Raw genomic sequence first — 17,254 nt, 5'->3', positions numbered from 1 at the left:
GAAAGATGTGCACAGCCTTGTATCTTGACTAATTGTCACTATGGATTTCTTTAATAGGTGGTTATAAAGGCTTAAATGAAGAAATAATAACAAGCTCTGGAAAGAGTAAGTTTTACTTTAGATAGGTATTTGATTTTTATAATGAGTGTCCTTTTACCCCTCAATTTTTAAAAATTTTTATCTCTTTTTGGGTTTGGTTCCCTTTAAGATTCTTGGAAGTCAGAAGCTGAAGGAGGAGAAAGTGGTGACACTCAAGGTATATTAATGTTTGTGTGAATGTATATTGCATTTAATAAAAATGCAAAATACTTAAAAGCAGAGTTAACTTTTTAAAATTTTAAGGGAAAACTTTAATGGTAAATATTGGAAGTTATACAGTATTTAAAATTTGATTTTGTCACTTTGTTTTCCCTCTAATTTTCCTTCTAGCTCTTGTAATGTAGATTCTGTTTTTTATTTGAATTCTAAGGACCAAAAGTGACCTATATACCACCTCCTCCACCTGAGGATGAGGACTCCATCTTTGCACATTATCAGACAGGCATAAACTTTGACAAATATGATACTATTCTTGTAGAAGTATCTGGACATGATGCGCCACCAGCAATTTTGGTCAGTGTAATAATTATTTCTATATTGACTGTAGCAAGCTTTGTTTTGAAAATACATGAGACATTTCTTTAAGATGACATTAAAGAATACAAAAATTTCATCTTTAGTATCTAATGACTTAGATTATAAATTTAGAACCATGACTACCATCTACAGTAGAATTAATTGCTATTTTGAAAGAGAGGGTACTGTATTTCATCCCCACCTCTCCAAACCAGGATGAGAATTTTATTGAAATTTACTAAAAAGAATACCTTTTCTAGAGGTTCAAGATTTCTGCTTCTTAAATATGTGAGAGTATCTTAAGGGAGTGATTTTCTAAGGAGTCAGGGAACCCTGTTGATAATGAGCCATTTTTACTGATCAGAGTTATTTGTATCTCACAGGTTATAGGGGGCAAAAAAACTGTTTTTAGAACTACTGTCTACAGGGAATACTTCTTAATTCTGTAAAGTAATGACATATAATTTCTGAATATTACTTTGGGGGCGTATTCATAAAGTAGTATATAAAGTAGAATTAACAAAAAGTTTAAACTAATTCAAATGGAATATGTTTATGGAACGATCTTCATATGATATATGCAACTTAATAACTGCCCTTTTTTTCAGACTTTTGAAGAAGCTAATCTCTGCCAAACACTGAATAGCAACATTGCAAAAGCTGGTTATACTAAACTTACTCCTGTGCAAAAATACAGTATTCCTATTATACTAGCAGGACGGGATTTGATGGCTTGTGCTCAGACAGGATCTGGAAAAACTGTAAGCCACTTTCCCACATGTATTTTCCATATTCAAATTGTTAAAGTTTTTTGAACTTTGGTTCTTCTCAAGTACCTTGAATCTCTTTTGTTGGATTGAAAGTTTATAGATAATTTGAATGAAGTGAAATAAATATTCATGTTTTTGTTTCTCATTTCTGGTTTTATTGGGGTTTATGTATTTCAGAAGAGAGAATTTTGAATTTTTCTAGAGTAGTTTTGCAGTTAATAGGTAATTTAATCTGTTTCTAAAGGTGCTCAGCTCCTTCTGTAACATGGTTGTATCTGAAACAAAATAATTGAGGGTCAAAGCACCAGAGGCTGTAACACACAGAGAAAGGAAGAAAAATAATTTGTGTAATATAACTGATAGAATTTTGGAGTCAAAATAATGATAAATAGCTATATACATTGTACCTGGTCCTTGCTATGAAGTGACCTCAAGTTATGCTAATTCTAAAAGAATTCTGATAAGACCAGGTTGGTTTTAAGACTAATCTGTGGGATTTGTCTATTAAATAGGGTTTCATGAGATGAGTCTTAAAGACTTATTTCTACAATCAGAATCTTGTTTCATACTAATTTAGTCTTCGTCTATCTACATTGTTGCTGTAGCAGCTAATGTATTAATTAAATGGATTTAGAGGCAGATTTTAGTGTTTAATTTGCTTAATGAGAAAAATGTAGCAAAAAAATTTGTTTTGCCCGATATAATTTCAGAAGGGTGATGTGTTTAGTAATCCAAATGAGTGATTTCCCATTTTTTGCTCTACTTGTGGACCACTTTTTGTCATGCATTCTAAATAATAATTTTATTACTATCCTAGAAGGACTCATTTAGAATAGTAACAAAATGTAGTAATTTCCATCAAGTTATATCTGTGTTCCCCTCTATAAACAAGTTAATGTTGCTTGATACATTTCGAGTCATGGGTATGCTTTTTTTTTAAAAGAACTAAAAAATTTTTAATATGGTAGATTAACTTTATCAAATATTTTAATTATATAATTTGAGCATAAATACCTATTATTAAAAACTCATTGAAATAAAAATTGTTTTCCTTTCTTACTTTAAATTCACCAGCAAGATGGAAGAAGACTCTAATGGTTATAAGGGCATGAGAAATGGGTTTCCACAGGGAGAAGGACGATGCATTATACACTTGTAAATTGTGCAATTTAACTTCTAGGCAGCTTTTCTCTTGCCAATTTTGGCTCATATGATGCGTGATGGAATAACGGCCAGTCGTTTTAAAGAACTGCAGGAACCGGAGTGCATTATTGTAGCACCAACTCGAGAATTGATCAATCAGATCTATTTGGAAGCCAGAAAATTTTCTTTTGGGTAAGTACATCTGGAGTGCCATTCACAGACAAGTCTCTAGAGATTTTTCTCACTTATTTCGGGAAGAACTCAGTAATAATGCACTCATGTAATTAGTGTTAGTCAGTTGAAATGTACTTTTTCATAATCTAGTTTATAGAATCCCTGTTTATTTTTATTTAAAAAAAAGAACATGCTTATTAAAAATTAGGTGATAATAGAAGTAGTGAACATATTGGTATATTTTCTGATAGTTTTTAATGAATGTTAAAAAAATGAACTTAGGGTGTTTCTAATAATTTTCTGTTCTTTTACACGTAATATGGAAAATTGCTTATTTCATTATCAGACCTAATTTTTAATGACTTTAAGATTGACCATGTGTATATACTTCTCTATTTTGGGGCATTTAGGTTACTTTTAATTTGGGGCTACTATAAATAAAACTATAATGTACAGCTGCTATAAACTTTTTCTATTTTTATGTTTTAAGTATTTCTGTAGATTTTTATAAATGTAATGTTAAAGGGTATGAACGTATTTTAAAACTTGCACCAATGTACATTTCTACCAGTGGTATATGAGAATGCCCATTTCACTATACACTTTGTCGGTATTTGGTATTGTAATAGTTATTATCTGTTGTCGCTTAACAAATTACCCTAAAACCTAATTGCTCAAAACAATAAATATGATCTTACAGTTTCTGGGAGTTAGGAGTTGGGGGACAGTTTAGCTGGGTGCTTCTGGCTTGGGTGTCTTATAAGATTGCAGACAAGACATCAACCAGGATTGCAGTCATCTTAAGACTTGACTGTACCTCTCCAGAAGGATGCTTGATTGTCCTTAGGAAATGGCAAATGGCTATGCTTAGATTGATCAGTGCAAAAGAGCATGGGAGAGATTGCAGTGGCTTTTATAAAATAGTTGCAGTCACATTTGCCACATTCTTTTCATCATTAAACAAGTCACTAAGTCTGGTCCATATTCAGGACTGGCTACATAATTTTCTGAAACTAGTACAAAAAGTTTGTTCAAAACTTATGAATTTTAAGACAGCCAATAGCAAAGCATCAAATCAAGCTCAGGGTTCTTCTAAGCTTGAAACTCTGACTACAAGGGTTGCACTCCTAAATGTCTATCAAATGAGGACTAGTTAAATTATGGTACATTTAGAATAACACTAAGTTATTCAATACTTAGCATATGCTAAGTTATAAGTGTCTTGTATGCATAACTCATTTAGTCCTCACAATAGTGCAAAACAAAGGATCCATTTAAAGCAGCGAGTGTTTTCCCATGGTTTTTCATTTGTTTTTCAGTTTCTTCCTGGGAAGAATTTAATTTTTGTAAGTTGAATGTATTAGATTTTTTCTTTATTATTATTGTTTTTTTTTGTTTTACATCTTGTTAGAAATAAATGTTTAATTTTCAAATAAGTAGAAAATTACATTTATTTTTCTTGTCAATAGGACTTGTGTAAGAGCTGTTGTTATATATGGGGGAACCCAGTTGGGGCATTCAATTCGTCAGATAGTACAAGGATGTAATGTATTATGTGCTACTCCTGGGAGACTGATGGATATCATAGGTAAAGAAAAGGTAAGCCCTAGAGGAATAACAGATTTTGGAATTGATTAATACTTTTTTCATATGCGAAAGGGAGAGAATGGTTTAAAGAGAGAGACATTTATTAGAGCACCATTTATATAGTAGGCCCCCATTACATTGTTTGAATGGGTTCTTGTATAATTCTTAATCCCAACATAAGATAAATAGTATTTTCCATTTCATACTTGGGAAAACAATCTCAGTGTGATTGTGTCATTTGTTTTAAACCCCTCAGTTAGCTCTAATAAGTGATAGGGCTAGGGTTAAAATTTAGATCTGATTTCAGAATCCATATTCTGTACCCAACAATACTGGAAGAAAATGCAATAAATGCTTTTATCTAGCTTCATATGTATCTTCATGAAATCTTTTTCTTTTTTTCTCTGGAAGAAAGCCTTTGTGGCATCAGTAATTTTATCTCCTTTTTGAGTGTGGGAGTGATATTTACTAGGATTGTTAATTTTCTAATTTTTTAAAAAGAGATTTTAGTGCTCTGTACTTATTTTAAGTATTCACATACCACATTATTACATCTCTAAACCAATACTTTCATGAACCCATTTGCTTATAGCTCTTCTGTAAAGGGGTTACTTGAAACTTGTTATTTCTGCATTAAGGCACTTTTCTTAGAATACTTATTAAGATTATCCAGAGAAATACACCTTGATTTTTCCATGGTGGCACCAAAGTCACTTGTTTTCTTTTCGTAAATGTGTGCCTCTTTTTATAGCAGTAAGTATTCATGCAAAGGTAAGAGAATTTTCTAGTTTTTCCTGAATGATTAGAGAATGGAGAATTTATTAAAGAAGTTAGAAATTGCCATTTATAAGACATTTGTATATGTCATCCTGTTAGGAAATTTTAGTTCTCAAATTAAAAAGTCTATCAGATAACACAATCAAGATCTGTGCTGTACAATACAGTAATCACTTGCCACATGTGGCTCTTTAACTTTAAAAATTCAATTCTTCAGGCACACTAGCCACATTTCAAGTGCTTTATTGCTAGCTATATGTGACTAGCAGCTAACATATTAGACATTGAAGATAGAGAAGTTTTAAGTAATTAAGGTCTATTGATCTAGATGTTTTGGTTTATTTTAGTCTTATGTTTTACAATAGTAGAAAAATTAAGAATTGAAAAACAGTAATAGTATATTACCTAACAATTCTTATTAGTTTATGCATTGATTTCTAATCTTTGTTTTTAAGAATTTATTAATAGCTAGAATTATGGAGACTATTTCAGTTTAATATATTAACTAGTATACATTCTTCTGCTCTAACCTTTGAAAATGTCCTTAAAGATTGGTCTCAGGCAGGTCAAATATTTAGTTTTGGATGAAGCTGATCGCATGCTGGATATGGGTTTTGGACCAGAAATGAAGAAGTTGATTTCTTGCCCAGGAATGCCATCAAAGGAACAGCGCCAAACCCTTATGTTTAGTGCAACATTTCCAGAAGAAATTCAAAGGTAATCTTTTTCTCCTTAAAAATAATTGTACATAAAATGCTTTTATAGAAGCAGAAGCAATATGAATATCCTATTTCTGAGACATTTGATTTTTTTTAATTTAAGATTTTAACATAGAAAGTTTAAAAATCTATGTATTCCTAAAAAGTTTATCATATTTTTCATTGTTTCTTACCCTCATTCCTGGCTTTGCATTAGTACCACATTTTATTAAAATGTGAATGTTTGTGTAATAGCACAGCACCTTAGCTAGGATTTAATAAGTGCTTACTAAATGAAATTATTTTTATAATGGTGCCTTTTCTTCAGACTAAAATTATAAAGCCTTTGGCAGAAAATTTACATACCTATTGTCGACAAGTATTTGGGTATCATACTATATACCATGTCCTCTGGTGAATTCTGAGATTAGGATGACACAGCCCTGCTAGAATGGAAATTCTTCCTGCCTACTGGTCTCTTGGCTGCAGGGGGCCTGAAGTGCTGAAATAGCAGTTTTAGCTTTTAATTCAGTGAGACTCTTGCTGTTTTCTCTAGAAGAGCTATTCTCTTTGGGAACTAAGACTTCTGCACCTGCAAAACCTGTAGGGGGACGGAGAGTACGGATTTTCTATGTGGGTCACTTGGATGGTACATGAATCCTGTTGCTTGCATCCCTCAAGCAGCAATTAAAGATCTTTGACTCAGAGTTACTGTCACATTTTATATGGTTTTGCATGATCAGTACATCCAGTTGAAATTACTGTGCCCATTATTTGACACAAACTTTTTCACTAGTAGTTATGTGTTTTGCAAAATTTTAACATTTTATACTGACCTTTGAAAATAGTATTTGGATGATATAAGTATCTACCTTATAGCTGTTATAATCTAAAATTGAAGTAACACTTGCAGGAATTCAGTGAATATTAATGGAAGAAGATAAATTAAGAAATAATCTTTTGTCTTTCAAGGTTGGCCGGGGATTTTTTAAAGTCTAATTATTTGTTTGTTGCTGTTGGACAAGTGGGTGGAGCATGTAGAGATGTTCAGCAGACCATTCTCCAAGTTGGCCAATACTCAAAAAGAGAAAAACTTGTCGAAATTCTACGAAACATAGGTATCTTCCATTGATATAATTATTTTTGGTCATGATCTAGATTTTTTTTTTAAAGGCTAACTTTTAATAATTATTCTAATAATTGTTTGGCATGAGTGTTGTTTGTTTTCATTATTTTCTCTGTTTCTAAAGCTCTTTTATTAAAGCTTTTATGATTCAACTTTCAGTGTAAATTATATAGCAGTATAATCCTTTCTCTTTCATAAAGCTTAAAAATAGGAAGGACTTGAGACTTGCTTAATAAGATTTGACTAAAAACTATTTCAACAGAAATATATATATTATTATTATTAGAAAATAGGTTTAGTAACATATCTTTACATGAAACTCTATTTATTCCACCTAAAATGAAATTTTTAATTTTTAATTCCCAGTTTTTCTTTCCTAAGACTTCCTGTATTTATAGATTCAAAGAATTTTAGAGCAGTTCCTAGAAATTTGAGTGAAATTCTCTTATAAAGGTCCCCCAGATTTTTTTATGTAATTTTTGTTTCATTGGATGTTAGCAGTCTACTTTCATGATTCCATCTGCTTTTGGACTAGTCCTAAAAATTCTGCTCAGTCCAGTGATATGATCTGAAAGTTGTCGAAGCAATGTTGACTGAGAACCTTCTACCAAAGACTATTCTTTGAAGTGTCAGTAGTTCGAAGTGCCTGGTACAGTCCTTTCCCACAAGGCTTGGAGTCTGTCCTTTGTTGAAGATAAAACTCTGGCTTATAGCACAGCCTTTGGGCAAGCATCAAAAACTATTTTTGACAAAGACTTAATGATTATGGTTAATTTATTACTGATATTTGTTAAATATAGAAGATCTGATAAGGTTTTAATAAGAATACTAATAAGGAAGTTTGATTGTTTCTATGGCATGCAAAATAAAAGCAATAAAGCCATTTCCAACAAAGTATAGACAAAATGTCTCAAACGATGATTAAACCTGTTTTCATGGCATATGAATGTTACTTCTGACTTCTGAAAATGGGTAGACATAGTTTTTCTTACCAAGACTATCAAGTACATATATTCAGTAAGAGTAGAATAGGAGATAGTCATCTGTATTTTTACCAAATGCCATGTGTGTCTGATGTACATCCCCAGTTGAAAACCACTGGCCTAGAAGATTCTAGATTCAAATTTAAAAAGAAGTAAGGTTGTAACCAAATAAAATTTTACATAAAAGTGAGATTATGACTGACAACACTATACTGTTGTATCAGAAATGTACCTTCAGGCCTTTGATAAATATAGAAAAACTATGTAGAGTTATTTTGATAAGTGTTTTGATCAGTGTTCTCCTGAAAGTAAAAACATTCATATGAATAACAAGGAAATTTACACATCTCCAGAGACTTCCCATGAAGTATACATTTTTCTTGAAATGTATTAATATTTTACTTATGCATTTTACCTAGGAACAGTTTAATGTCTCTTCTAATTTGACAGCTTTTACTATGCAACTCTTAAAAATAGTAACACATCAAACAAGCCTAATTATTTTTAGCCTCTCTTATTTTATAAGGTCAAATAACAAGACTTTGCATTTTTCCTGGGGTTCTCTGGTGAATCTCTTAGGTGGTTTAGGTGGATTTATTTTTATAAATTTATGGTCTGTTCTTAAAAAAGCAAAATTAAGAGTTGTAAGAGGAGAGTTGAATATTTGATTATGGTTATTGGGGTCTGAGAAACAATGTATTAACATTGGTTACTAATTTAATTGAAGTGACAAAGTATTTAAAAACAAACACAGCAGATAACATGATTGTAAAGAATGATAGCTCTTTCATAAAAAAGAGACCTTTGCTTTTTTTTTTTAAATAAATATGTAATAAAGTCAACATATCTTTGCTGTGTGCTGATGACAAGGAAAAGAATGAATAACCTTGTATGTTGTAAAAGAGTCAGCAGAATTAAAGTTTTTATTGCCACTCAGTATTCACACCAGGAACCAAAAGATGAGATCAATCAAGGCTTAAGTTACTCAGTAGTTTCTATACCTGACTCTATCAGATGAATCAATTTTGTTATTGGGCATCTTGTTAGATGAGCTCTGAAACTGTCCAATGACAAGGCAGAGGGAAAAACATACAAAAGCTCTGAGACATGGATGTTCTTAATATCCTCAAAAAAAAAAAATTATAAAACATAAAATTATTACTCTCATAAATAAAATGACTGTCTCAAAGATTTAACTCATTTATTGCAAGAATCAGTTGCCTTTTTGGTTTCTCTACTTGGTTGTCTAAAATGGAGACATAATTATAAACTTTTATCATAGTCCTCCTATCTTAATATTGCATTTTCCAGTTTCTCAGACACAAAATCTTGGAGTCATTTTACACATCTAATCTGTTAGCAAAATCTTTTTGGTTCTACCGTCAAAATATATACAGAATTCATTAGCTGCTCAGTTAAAGATCAGATCTTGTCACTTCTTTGCTGAAAGCCCATTGGCTTCCCTTCTCAAAGTAAAAAGGTTCTTTCAGTGGCCTTCAAGGCCCTGCATTAAATGGTCTCTGTCACCTCTCTGTCTTCATTGCTACTGCTCTCCCTTGCTCACCCTACTCCAGCCACACCTTGCTCATTACTATTTCTCACACATCCCTCGTGCGCTGCTGCCTCACGACCTTTGTATTTGCTGTTTCCTCTTCCCAGAGTGTAGGGGCCACATGGGGACCCATTTTCTGGGTTTTGTTTTGTTTCTTGAGCACATCAAAAACACCCATGCCTCAGAGCCTTTTTATATGTTCTTCACTCTGTCTTGTAATGCTTTTTCCTCAGGTATCTGAGTAGTTCACTTATTTTATTCAGATCTCCTCAGATGTCGTCTAAAAGAGGGTACATCTAAAGTAACCTTCTTGGGACCATTTATCCTGTTGAATTTTTTATTTTTAGGAGTTCATGCATAAATTTGTTTATTATTTGCATCCCCACAATGAAAGCAGTGGCTTTGTTTCATTGCTGTGTTTCCAACACCTAGAATATCTTCTAGGCACTAAATATTTGTTGAATAAATGAAGCCAGATGATAGGGAGATGGGGAAGAGGGATTATGAACAGTAATACATTCTTTCATTAAGGCTATAGCTATCATCTTTCTAACATAGAGAAATTCCTTATGTGAAAAAAATCTGGTTCATGCTTGAATTTCTACCAATTAAACTTGCAAGTAAATAATCTTTGATGCATTAAGACCCTGTGGAAAAGTTATCACTTAATTTTCTTTATGTATAAGATACTTTGGGGGTAAAGAGGTTTGGATTAAGAGATAAAGTTGTGATGTGAAATATTCTAGAGGGTGGGTCCCCAACCCCTGGGCCACAGACCAGTACAAGGCTGTGGCCTGTTAGGAACCAGGCTGCACAGCATGATGCAAGTGGCTGGCAAGCTACCGAAGCTTTATCTGTATTTGCAGCCACTCCCCAGCGCTAGCATCACTGCCTCACCTTCACCTCAGGTCATCAGGCATTAGATTCTCATAGGAGCACCGGTCTCTGGTGCCAAAAAGATCAGAGACTGTTCTAGGGTTTGTCAGCCCTGCGTTGGATGCCATTATTATAAATACTTTGGGCAATTAATGCATAATGAAAGATTGGATTATCTTGGAAGAGCAAAGGCATTTATTTATATAGAGAGGGAAGTGAGGGACCTGAGACAAATTTGGGATTGCTAAGAGTTGACAGATAGTTATCACTTATCTTTACCTAAGTCCCTACTTCCTGCTATTGACTTGGGAAGGGCAAAGGGCAAACTAATATTTTTTGTCCCTGATGTTAAAAAAAAAAAAAAAAAAAAAGTCCTTGTCTCTTTATCTTTGACATTCAGTATTCAGGAAATATTTGAGTCCCTAATACCTACCAGGTCCAGATCTAGGTGCTGGGAATAAAGTGGTAGATGAGACAGTTTCTTACTCACCCCCTCATCCTTCTTTCCTTTTCCTAATTTTTTAGTTTGAGTGTTAATCATTGTTTCATTGTCTTGTAGGTGATGAAAGAACTATGGTCTTTGTTGAAACTAAGAAAAAAGCAGATTTTATTGCTACTTTTCTTTGTCAAGAAAAAATATCAACAACAAGTATTCATGGGTGAGTAGATTTATATGATTTCCTAGTAGGGAGGTAACTTCTGTGTGTCATTTGTTAGGAAATATCAGTATATATAACTAATATGTAATTCAAGGAATAGGATTCAGAATTCTCAAAATCTAAACTCTTAATCTTCATTTTAAGTTTTTACAAGAACTGAGTGGCAGAGATGAGTGAGTGAAAAATCTGTCTAAAAACTCCTCATGAGGAATGGTAACTTCTCAGAAGATCTCACTTAAGGTTCTCTGGTCCATAGATCTGAGTTTTTCTTCTGCCGAATCTAATCTTTTTGATGCTTGACATTTTTTTATTGGAGTACCTAAAAACATATTAACGTAACTTTTTTGATGCTTCACTAGTAGTTTTAAAATATTAACCAGTGAATATGTAGAATTCTGAAGTTATAGTTTTTAAAAAATCTATATTTTTGAGAAAGCATTCTAATTAAGTAGTCGTATATTTTTTTCAAACCTAGAAAGATTATTAATAGAGATTATTAATAGGTGACTATTAATAGGTGAGATTTGACATTTGTCATACTTAGTTTATATTTTGACTATATGTGTTAGCTGTTACCTCATCTGCAAATTGAGATAATTGTTCCACCTCAAAGTATTGTGAGAATTAAATAACATAATGGCTTGAAAAGGATTAGCGTAATACATGGTGTGTAAGAAGTAGACATAATGTTCAATGTTGCTATTTTATTATTAAAAAATTTATATGTTGAACTTTAATGGTTCTCCTTATAATTTTCTTAAGAGTTATCCTAAAATACATGCTTTCTTTTCTTTCAAGTGATCGGGAACAGAGAGAGAGAGAACAAGCTCTTGGAGATTTTCGCTGTGGAAAGTGCCCAGTGCTTGTTGCTACTTCAGTAGCTGCCAGAGGGCTGGATATTGAAAATGTTCAACATGTTATCAATTTTGACCTTTCTTCCACCATTGATGAATATGTTCATAGAATTGGGCGTACTGGTCGTTGTGGAAATATTGGCAGAGCTATTTCCTTTTTTGATCCTGAATCAGACAGCCATTTAGCACAGCCTTTAGTGAAAGTACTGTCAGATGTAAGTATTAAATTTTTAAAAATGAATGGAGAGTGTTCTTACCTCATCATTGAAAGTAGACATTTTATAGATATGTATGTTAAGGAAAAATAAATTGTTCTAATCTTTAAGACTCTATTTATGCATGTTGTACATGAAGTTAATTTTTTTTTAAAGGCTCAACAGGATGTTCCTGCGTGGTTGGAAGAAATTGCCTTTAGCACATATGTTCCTGACTTCAGTGGTAGTACAAGAGGAAATGTGTTTGCATCAGTTGATACTAGAAAGGTTAGTTGAGGGGAAAAATTCAGAACCTGGTTTTTAGTTGCTTTTTGTAAATGTTGTGCCTAATATTACAAAGTAACTATAACATTCAATATTTATCGAAACCATTGTTTTTCCACCTAGGAGATTACTTGAATATTTCTCTAAAATGTTAAGTACATATATATTTTTGGTCTTAAAGGATGAAGAATTAACTTCGAGATATATTGCTCAAACATCCTCCTTTCTCAAATTTGCTGGCATATTTTGATTTGTGATCTTTTGAACTTTCTATAGGAATTTTTTTTTATTGAGGTGAGATTTGCATAACAAAATTAACATTTTAGAATGAACAATTCAACAGTTAGTACATTTACAATGTTGTGTAAACACTTCCTCTCTTTAATTCCAAAACATTTTCATCACCCTAAAATAAAACTCTGACCCATTTAGCAGTTAATCCCCATTGCCCCTTCCCCACGGTCCCTGGCAATCACCAATCCACTTTTTTTTTTAAATAGCCTTTGTGTTTTTTTTTTCAATTACAAGTGACATTCAATATGTTATATTAGTTTCAGGTGTACAGCGTAGTGGTGTGCTAAGTGAAATAAGTCAGATAAAGACAAGTACCATATGGTCTCACATGTGGAATTTAAAGAACAAAACAAACAAAACAAACAGACTCATAGGTAAAGAGAACAAATTGGTTGCCAGATGGGAGTGAGATGGGGGCATGGGTGAAAAAGGTGAAGGGTTTAAGAAGTACAAACTGATAATTACAAAATAGTCACGGAGATCTAAAGTACAGCCTAGAGAATATAGTCAGTAATATTGTAATAATTATGTATAGTACCAGGTGATTACTAATCGGGGATCACTTCTTATATAAATATAGGAATTTTTTATTTTTGGAATTCTTACCACATTATTTACTAAGATAAAATACTAGAGATGAGTTGTATATCTTTTCTGATGTGTCAGTTTATAGGCAACACCACCTTTATGCAGAAACCATGAACCATATTAATCATTAAATATTTCTGATTATTCATTGACATGTAGAGCTTTTAAGTTTGTCCACTTGCCAAAACTTTTGGCTTAAGTTTTTTTCTTGAAATATTTTATGTAATTTAGACTGCCCAGATTGATATGGGCCTTTTTTCAAATGGATGGGGTTTGTGAGAATGAAGTTCTTCATATGTTTGGGGAAGACATGGTGGAAAGCTTGAGTCCCTGCTCTCAGTCCGAGCAGTGTAACATTAAAGCTGTCATATAATTAAATATTTCTTTTTCTTTCTTTTTTTTAAAGAATTACCAGGGCAAGAGCACTTTGAGCACAGCAGGGTTTTCTTCTTCACAAGCTCCCAGTCCAGTAGATGATGAGTCATGGGATTAAATAAAACAACCTTCAAGTTGGTGGTACAGTTTGATGCAGAGAAGAAAACAGTTTTGATTTTTGAGTTTTTATTGCAAGTGTGAAACCCGACACTCATCTATCTCCTGTCCTTCTGTTCTTACTCCTACCCTTAAAAAAAATACTTACTGACTAGTTATGTGAAATGCTAAAAGTTACCATGTTGCAGTTACTGATACAAATGGTGTTAACTGGAAAGATTAAAGCATTCTAAATGTCTTGCTTATTTCTAGTGTATTCTTCAGGGGTTTTAGACATGTTTCATGTCTAAATGCTAAGTCTTAGTATAGCGTTTATTGATCCTATAACAAGCAATAAGATGTATGGTATACTTATAGTTAATTATTGGGTCTCATTTTTACTTAAAAGGAGGCTTTAAAGTAATAGTGTGTCACTGAAATGTTAGAATATGATTTGCATGAAGCAAACAGTGAAAGACATAAGCCTCTAAAGGTGATTTTGATTTTAGATCATCAGATATGTGATAAATATGGTTGAATGTTTGCAATGTGAGCTCTGTACTCAATGACATAACAAATGTTTGTTTTTATAATATACAGACTTTCCTTGAAAATAAAGGATGAAACTCTTTCCCCCCTAAGTCTTCCAATAGCACTTTTAATTTTTCTTTGTGACATATCATAGTTCTCAACTTCTGTATTTTGAAATTTTGTTTTGAGTCTTAATGAAATCAATGAATAGTCACATAAATTAAATATTAATGTATAAGATGCATTAATACACAGATGTAATGATGAAAATCACTCATTGAACTCATATTATATCAACAAAAAACAATGTTGCTCACTCTTTTTTGATATATTAAGATTAATGAGGAAAAGAATCTTTATTTCATTTACCATTTGTATCTTAAACTTACTATGTCTAGAATGTAAGAAGTTCTTAATAAATCATTAAATAAATCAACTAAAACACTAAGACATAAAACAAGTGAGGTGTAAATATTAGGGAGACAGGATTAGTTTTGAGAGTATGCTGTTGTTCACTTAAAATCCAAAGCAACATGTCCTCAACATATATCTTGTTACAGGGATGTAGTTAATGAAAGAGGCAGCACTTATGAAAAGAAGACTATTCAACAGATGTTAGGATAGCTAATTAGATTCTTACCACATACCATATTTTAAATAAATACCAAGTGAATTATAAAAAATTGAAACTACAAAAACTGTAGTTAAGTCTTAATTTGTGAACTGAGGATGAATTGACTACAAGCTCAAAGGAAAAATGAAGGGATCAATGAACAGAATTGATCACAAATTATTTACTGATATAAAAAGTAAACAGCAGGCAAGGAAAAATATTAATGTGATTATAGCGGCTTATTAACATGTAGTTCTTTATATGTGTATATATAGAATACCCATAGACAAATGTGCAAAGGACAAGCATAACAGAGGAAGTTCAATTAATAAAAATATGGGAAATATTTAACTTTAAAATCTCATTTTTGGAAAAGGTTGAATGAAGATGTTTTTCATTGTTATTGTAATATCTGTGTCTGAACTTTCTAGTTTTGTTTACAGTGACCATTTATAGGCCAATTTACATTTTTTGCCTCATTTCCTCAGAGAGTTGCTAGGTCATAACTTGATTGCTTTTAAAGTTTTTTTGGAGGTCCTTGATGTGTCAAATTACCATAATCGCATTACTGAATCAAATGTAAAAAGGGAAAGAAAATCATACATAATCCCACCATCGTTATAAAACAACCGTAAATATCCCTGTGTTCAATTACTTTCCTCATTTCTCAGCATATATTTGAATGACTTCTTCAAAAAATATCAAAGTAACAGATATGTATGATTAGAAAATAAAATGCTATAGGAGGGTTTAAACTAGGAAGCAATATTCTCTTGCCTCTCCCTTTATAAATTGCTATTCCATATCCCACATTCCCCTGCCTTTAACTGTTTCTGGTAGTTGCCGTCTTATATTTTATTTTTTGTCTCACCAAGTTTAGACGTATGTAGACTTCATGTATGATAAGTAAAGATTTAACTCACCTCACTCTTCCTCCCTTGGTAACTTTATATTTTCCAGTTTTATTGAGATAATTTTGATATACGTCACTATACATGTTTAAGATGTACAACATGATGGTTTGACTTACACATATTGTGTAATGATTACTGCAATAAGTTTAGTTAGCACCTCTCATCTCATATAGATACAAAGGAGAAAGCAAAAAAAAAAAAACTTGGTAACTTTAAATAATATAGTTAGACATACATCATTGTGAGATGATGATAAAGCAACATTTTCCTTCCCTCTTTTTCCCTTTTTACATTGCAACATCTGTAAACTATACATTTACATTTCCAAAGTTAATATTTGCATTCTTTTATATAACCATAAAGTCCCCTTGTTCAATCTATAGTTTGATTCTAAAATTGGAAAGCTATAGGCAGGGTTTATATTCTATAAATATTGTTCTCTGAATGGTCCAATTAACACAGTCTACCTTCTACCATTTTTCTAATTTTATGACCTCTGTTATGTTTCTAGGGAGAATTATTTTGTCAGAATCAAAGAGAAATTGATCAGAACCATTCCACATACCAGTTTGCTTTAAACTTGGGCCATACTCCTTTTGAACAATTTGTTTACCCTGTAGTTTGTCTTTCTTTCTTGCCGAAGGAAAAAAAAAAATGCCCTTTTCACCATATTATTACAGTCCAGGTTCAGTTAGTGTTCTCTGGAAACTTGATCCCAAAAGATGGTGGTCTTAAATTTTATAATGAGTGGGCCTTTTAATTCCAGCTAGTACTTGGTGTGCTTTGCAGATAGATCATCCTTTTCTAGGAAGTATTTTGTATTATTTCTTTGTTAATTTGTTCTAAGTTTTATCTGTTCTTTCTTTATGGAACTTTTATTAGATATGCTAGAACTGTAGAATTAATTTCTATATCTCATGTCTTTTATTTTTTGCTTGGTAGGTTCTCATAGAACTGTTACTATCAACCCTTAATTTTTTTTTTAGCAATTATGTTTTTTTTCTTTCCAGAAGCTAGTTTATTTTCTTTTTCCAGATATTGTTCAATAGTGCATTTTCTGCTTCATTAATACATTTTAATCCCTGGAATTTAACCTAAGAATCATTTTTTACATTGAGCATTTGTTTTTCTGCTGTTTGGCATCAGAAATATTAAACTTTCAATTATATTTTGTTTACATAGCTAGCTTTTGTCAAATCCAGACATCTGTCCTCTGTCACATTTTTGTACATTTCCCTGCAGCTTCTGGAGTCTAGAGTCCAGTGCTGTTTCCTTCCTCTCTCAGTTCATCAAAGCCTGATCTCAAAAAAGTCATAGGTTGAGATATAAGTAATGAATCCTAGCTTTACTTCTCTTCAGCCCTTTGCATTTTAATGAGTCAGACTCTGGCCTAAGCTAAAATAGGAAGTTCAAATGTGAGTATCAAGTATCAGCTATACATGTGAGGGTTTGGGAATAATGGTGATGTAGTGAATGAAAGTGAGGAGTGGTCCTGATTTCACACAGGGTAAACAACTTACCCACTCTGTGTGTCCCTAGAGTCTTCGGGT

The 17,254-nt window shown here is 32.3% G+C and overlaps 1 protein-coding gene across 5 annotated transcripts in view; it reads left to right on the top strand.

The window, feature by feature from the left end:
- DDX4 (DEAD-box helicase 4) overlaps positions 1-14,834 on the top strand; it is a 45,449-nt gene extending 30,615 nt beyond the window's left edge. For all 5 annotated transcript variants that reach the window (XM_036226147.1, XM_016142324.2, XM_016142325.2 and 2 more), the window contains 12 exons: positions 58-105; positions 209-256; positions 470-612; positions 1,224-1,376; positions 2,566-2,720; positions 4,172-4,301; positions 5,617-5,783; positions 6,737-6,882; positions 10,861-10,960; positions 11,759-12,029; positions 12,186-12,296; positions 13,582-14,834. In XM_036226147.1, coding sequence (XP_036082040.1) covers positions 58-105; positions 209-256; positions 470-612; positions 1,224-1,376; positions 2,566-2,720; positions 4,172-4,301; positions 5,617-5,783; positions 6,737-6,882; positions 10,861-10,960; positions 11,759-12,029; positions 12,186-12,296; positions 13,582-13,668 — 1,559 coding nt within the window. In that variant the 3' untranslated portion in view covers positions 13,669-14,834. The remainder of the gene's footprint in view (positions 1-57; positions 106-208; positions 257-469; positions 613-1,223; positions 1,377-2,565; positions 2,721-4,171; positions 4,302-5,616; positions 5,784-6,736; positions 6,883-10,860; positions 10,961-11,758; positions 12,030-12,185; positions 12,297-13,581) is intronic.
- Positions 14,835-17,254: the final 2,420 nt, after the last annotated feature.

Source organism: Rousettus aegyptiacus, unplaced genomic scaffold, assembly GCF_014176215.1.
Source record: "Rousettus aegyptiacus isolate mRouAeg1 unplaced genomic scaffold, mRouAeg1.p scaffold_m13_p_8, whole genome shotgun sequence".
In the NCBI taxonomy this organism is placed as follows: Eukaryota; Metazoa; Chordata; class Mammalia; order Chiroptera; family Pteropodidae; genus Rousettus; species Rousettus aegyptiacus.
This window is presented reverse-complemented; position numbering and strand designations above follow the sequence as displayed.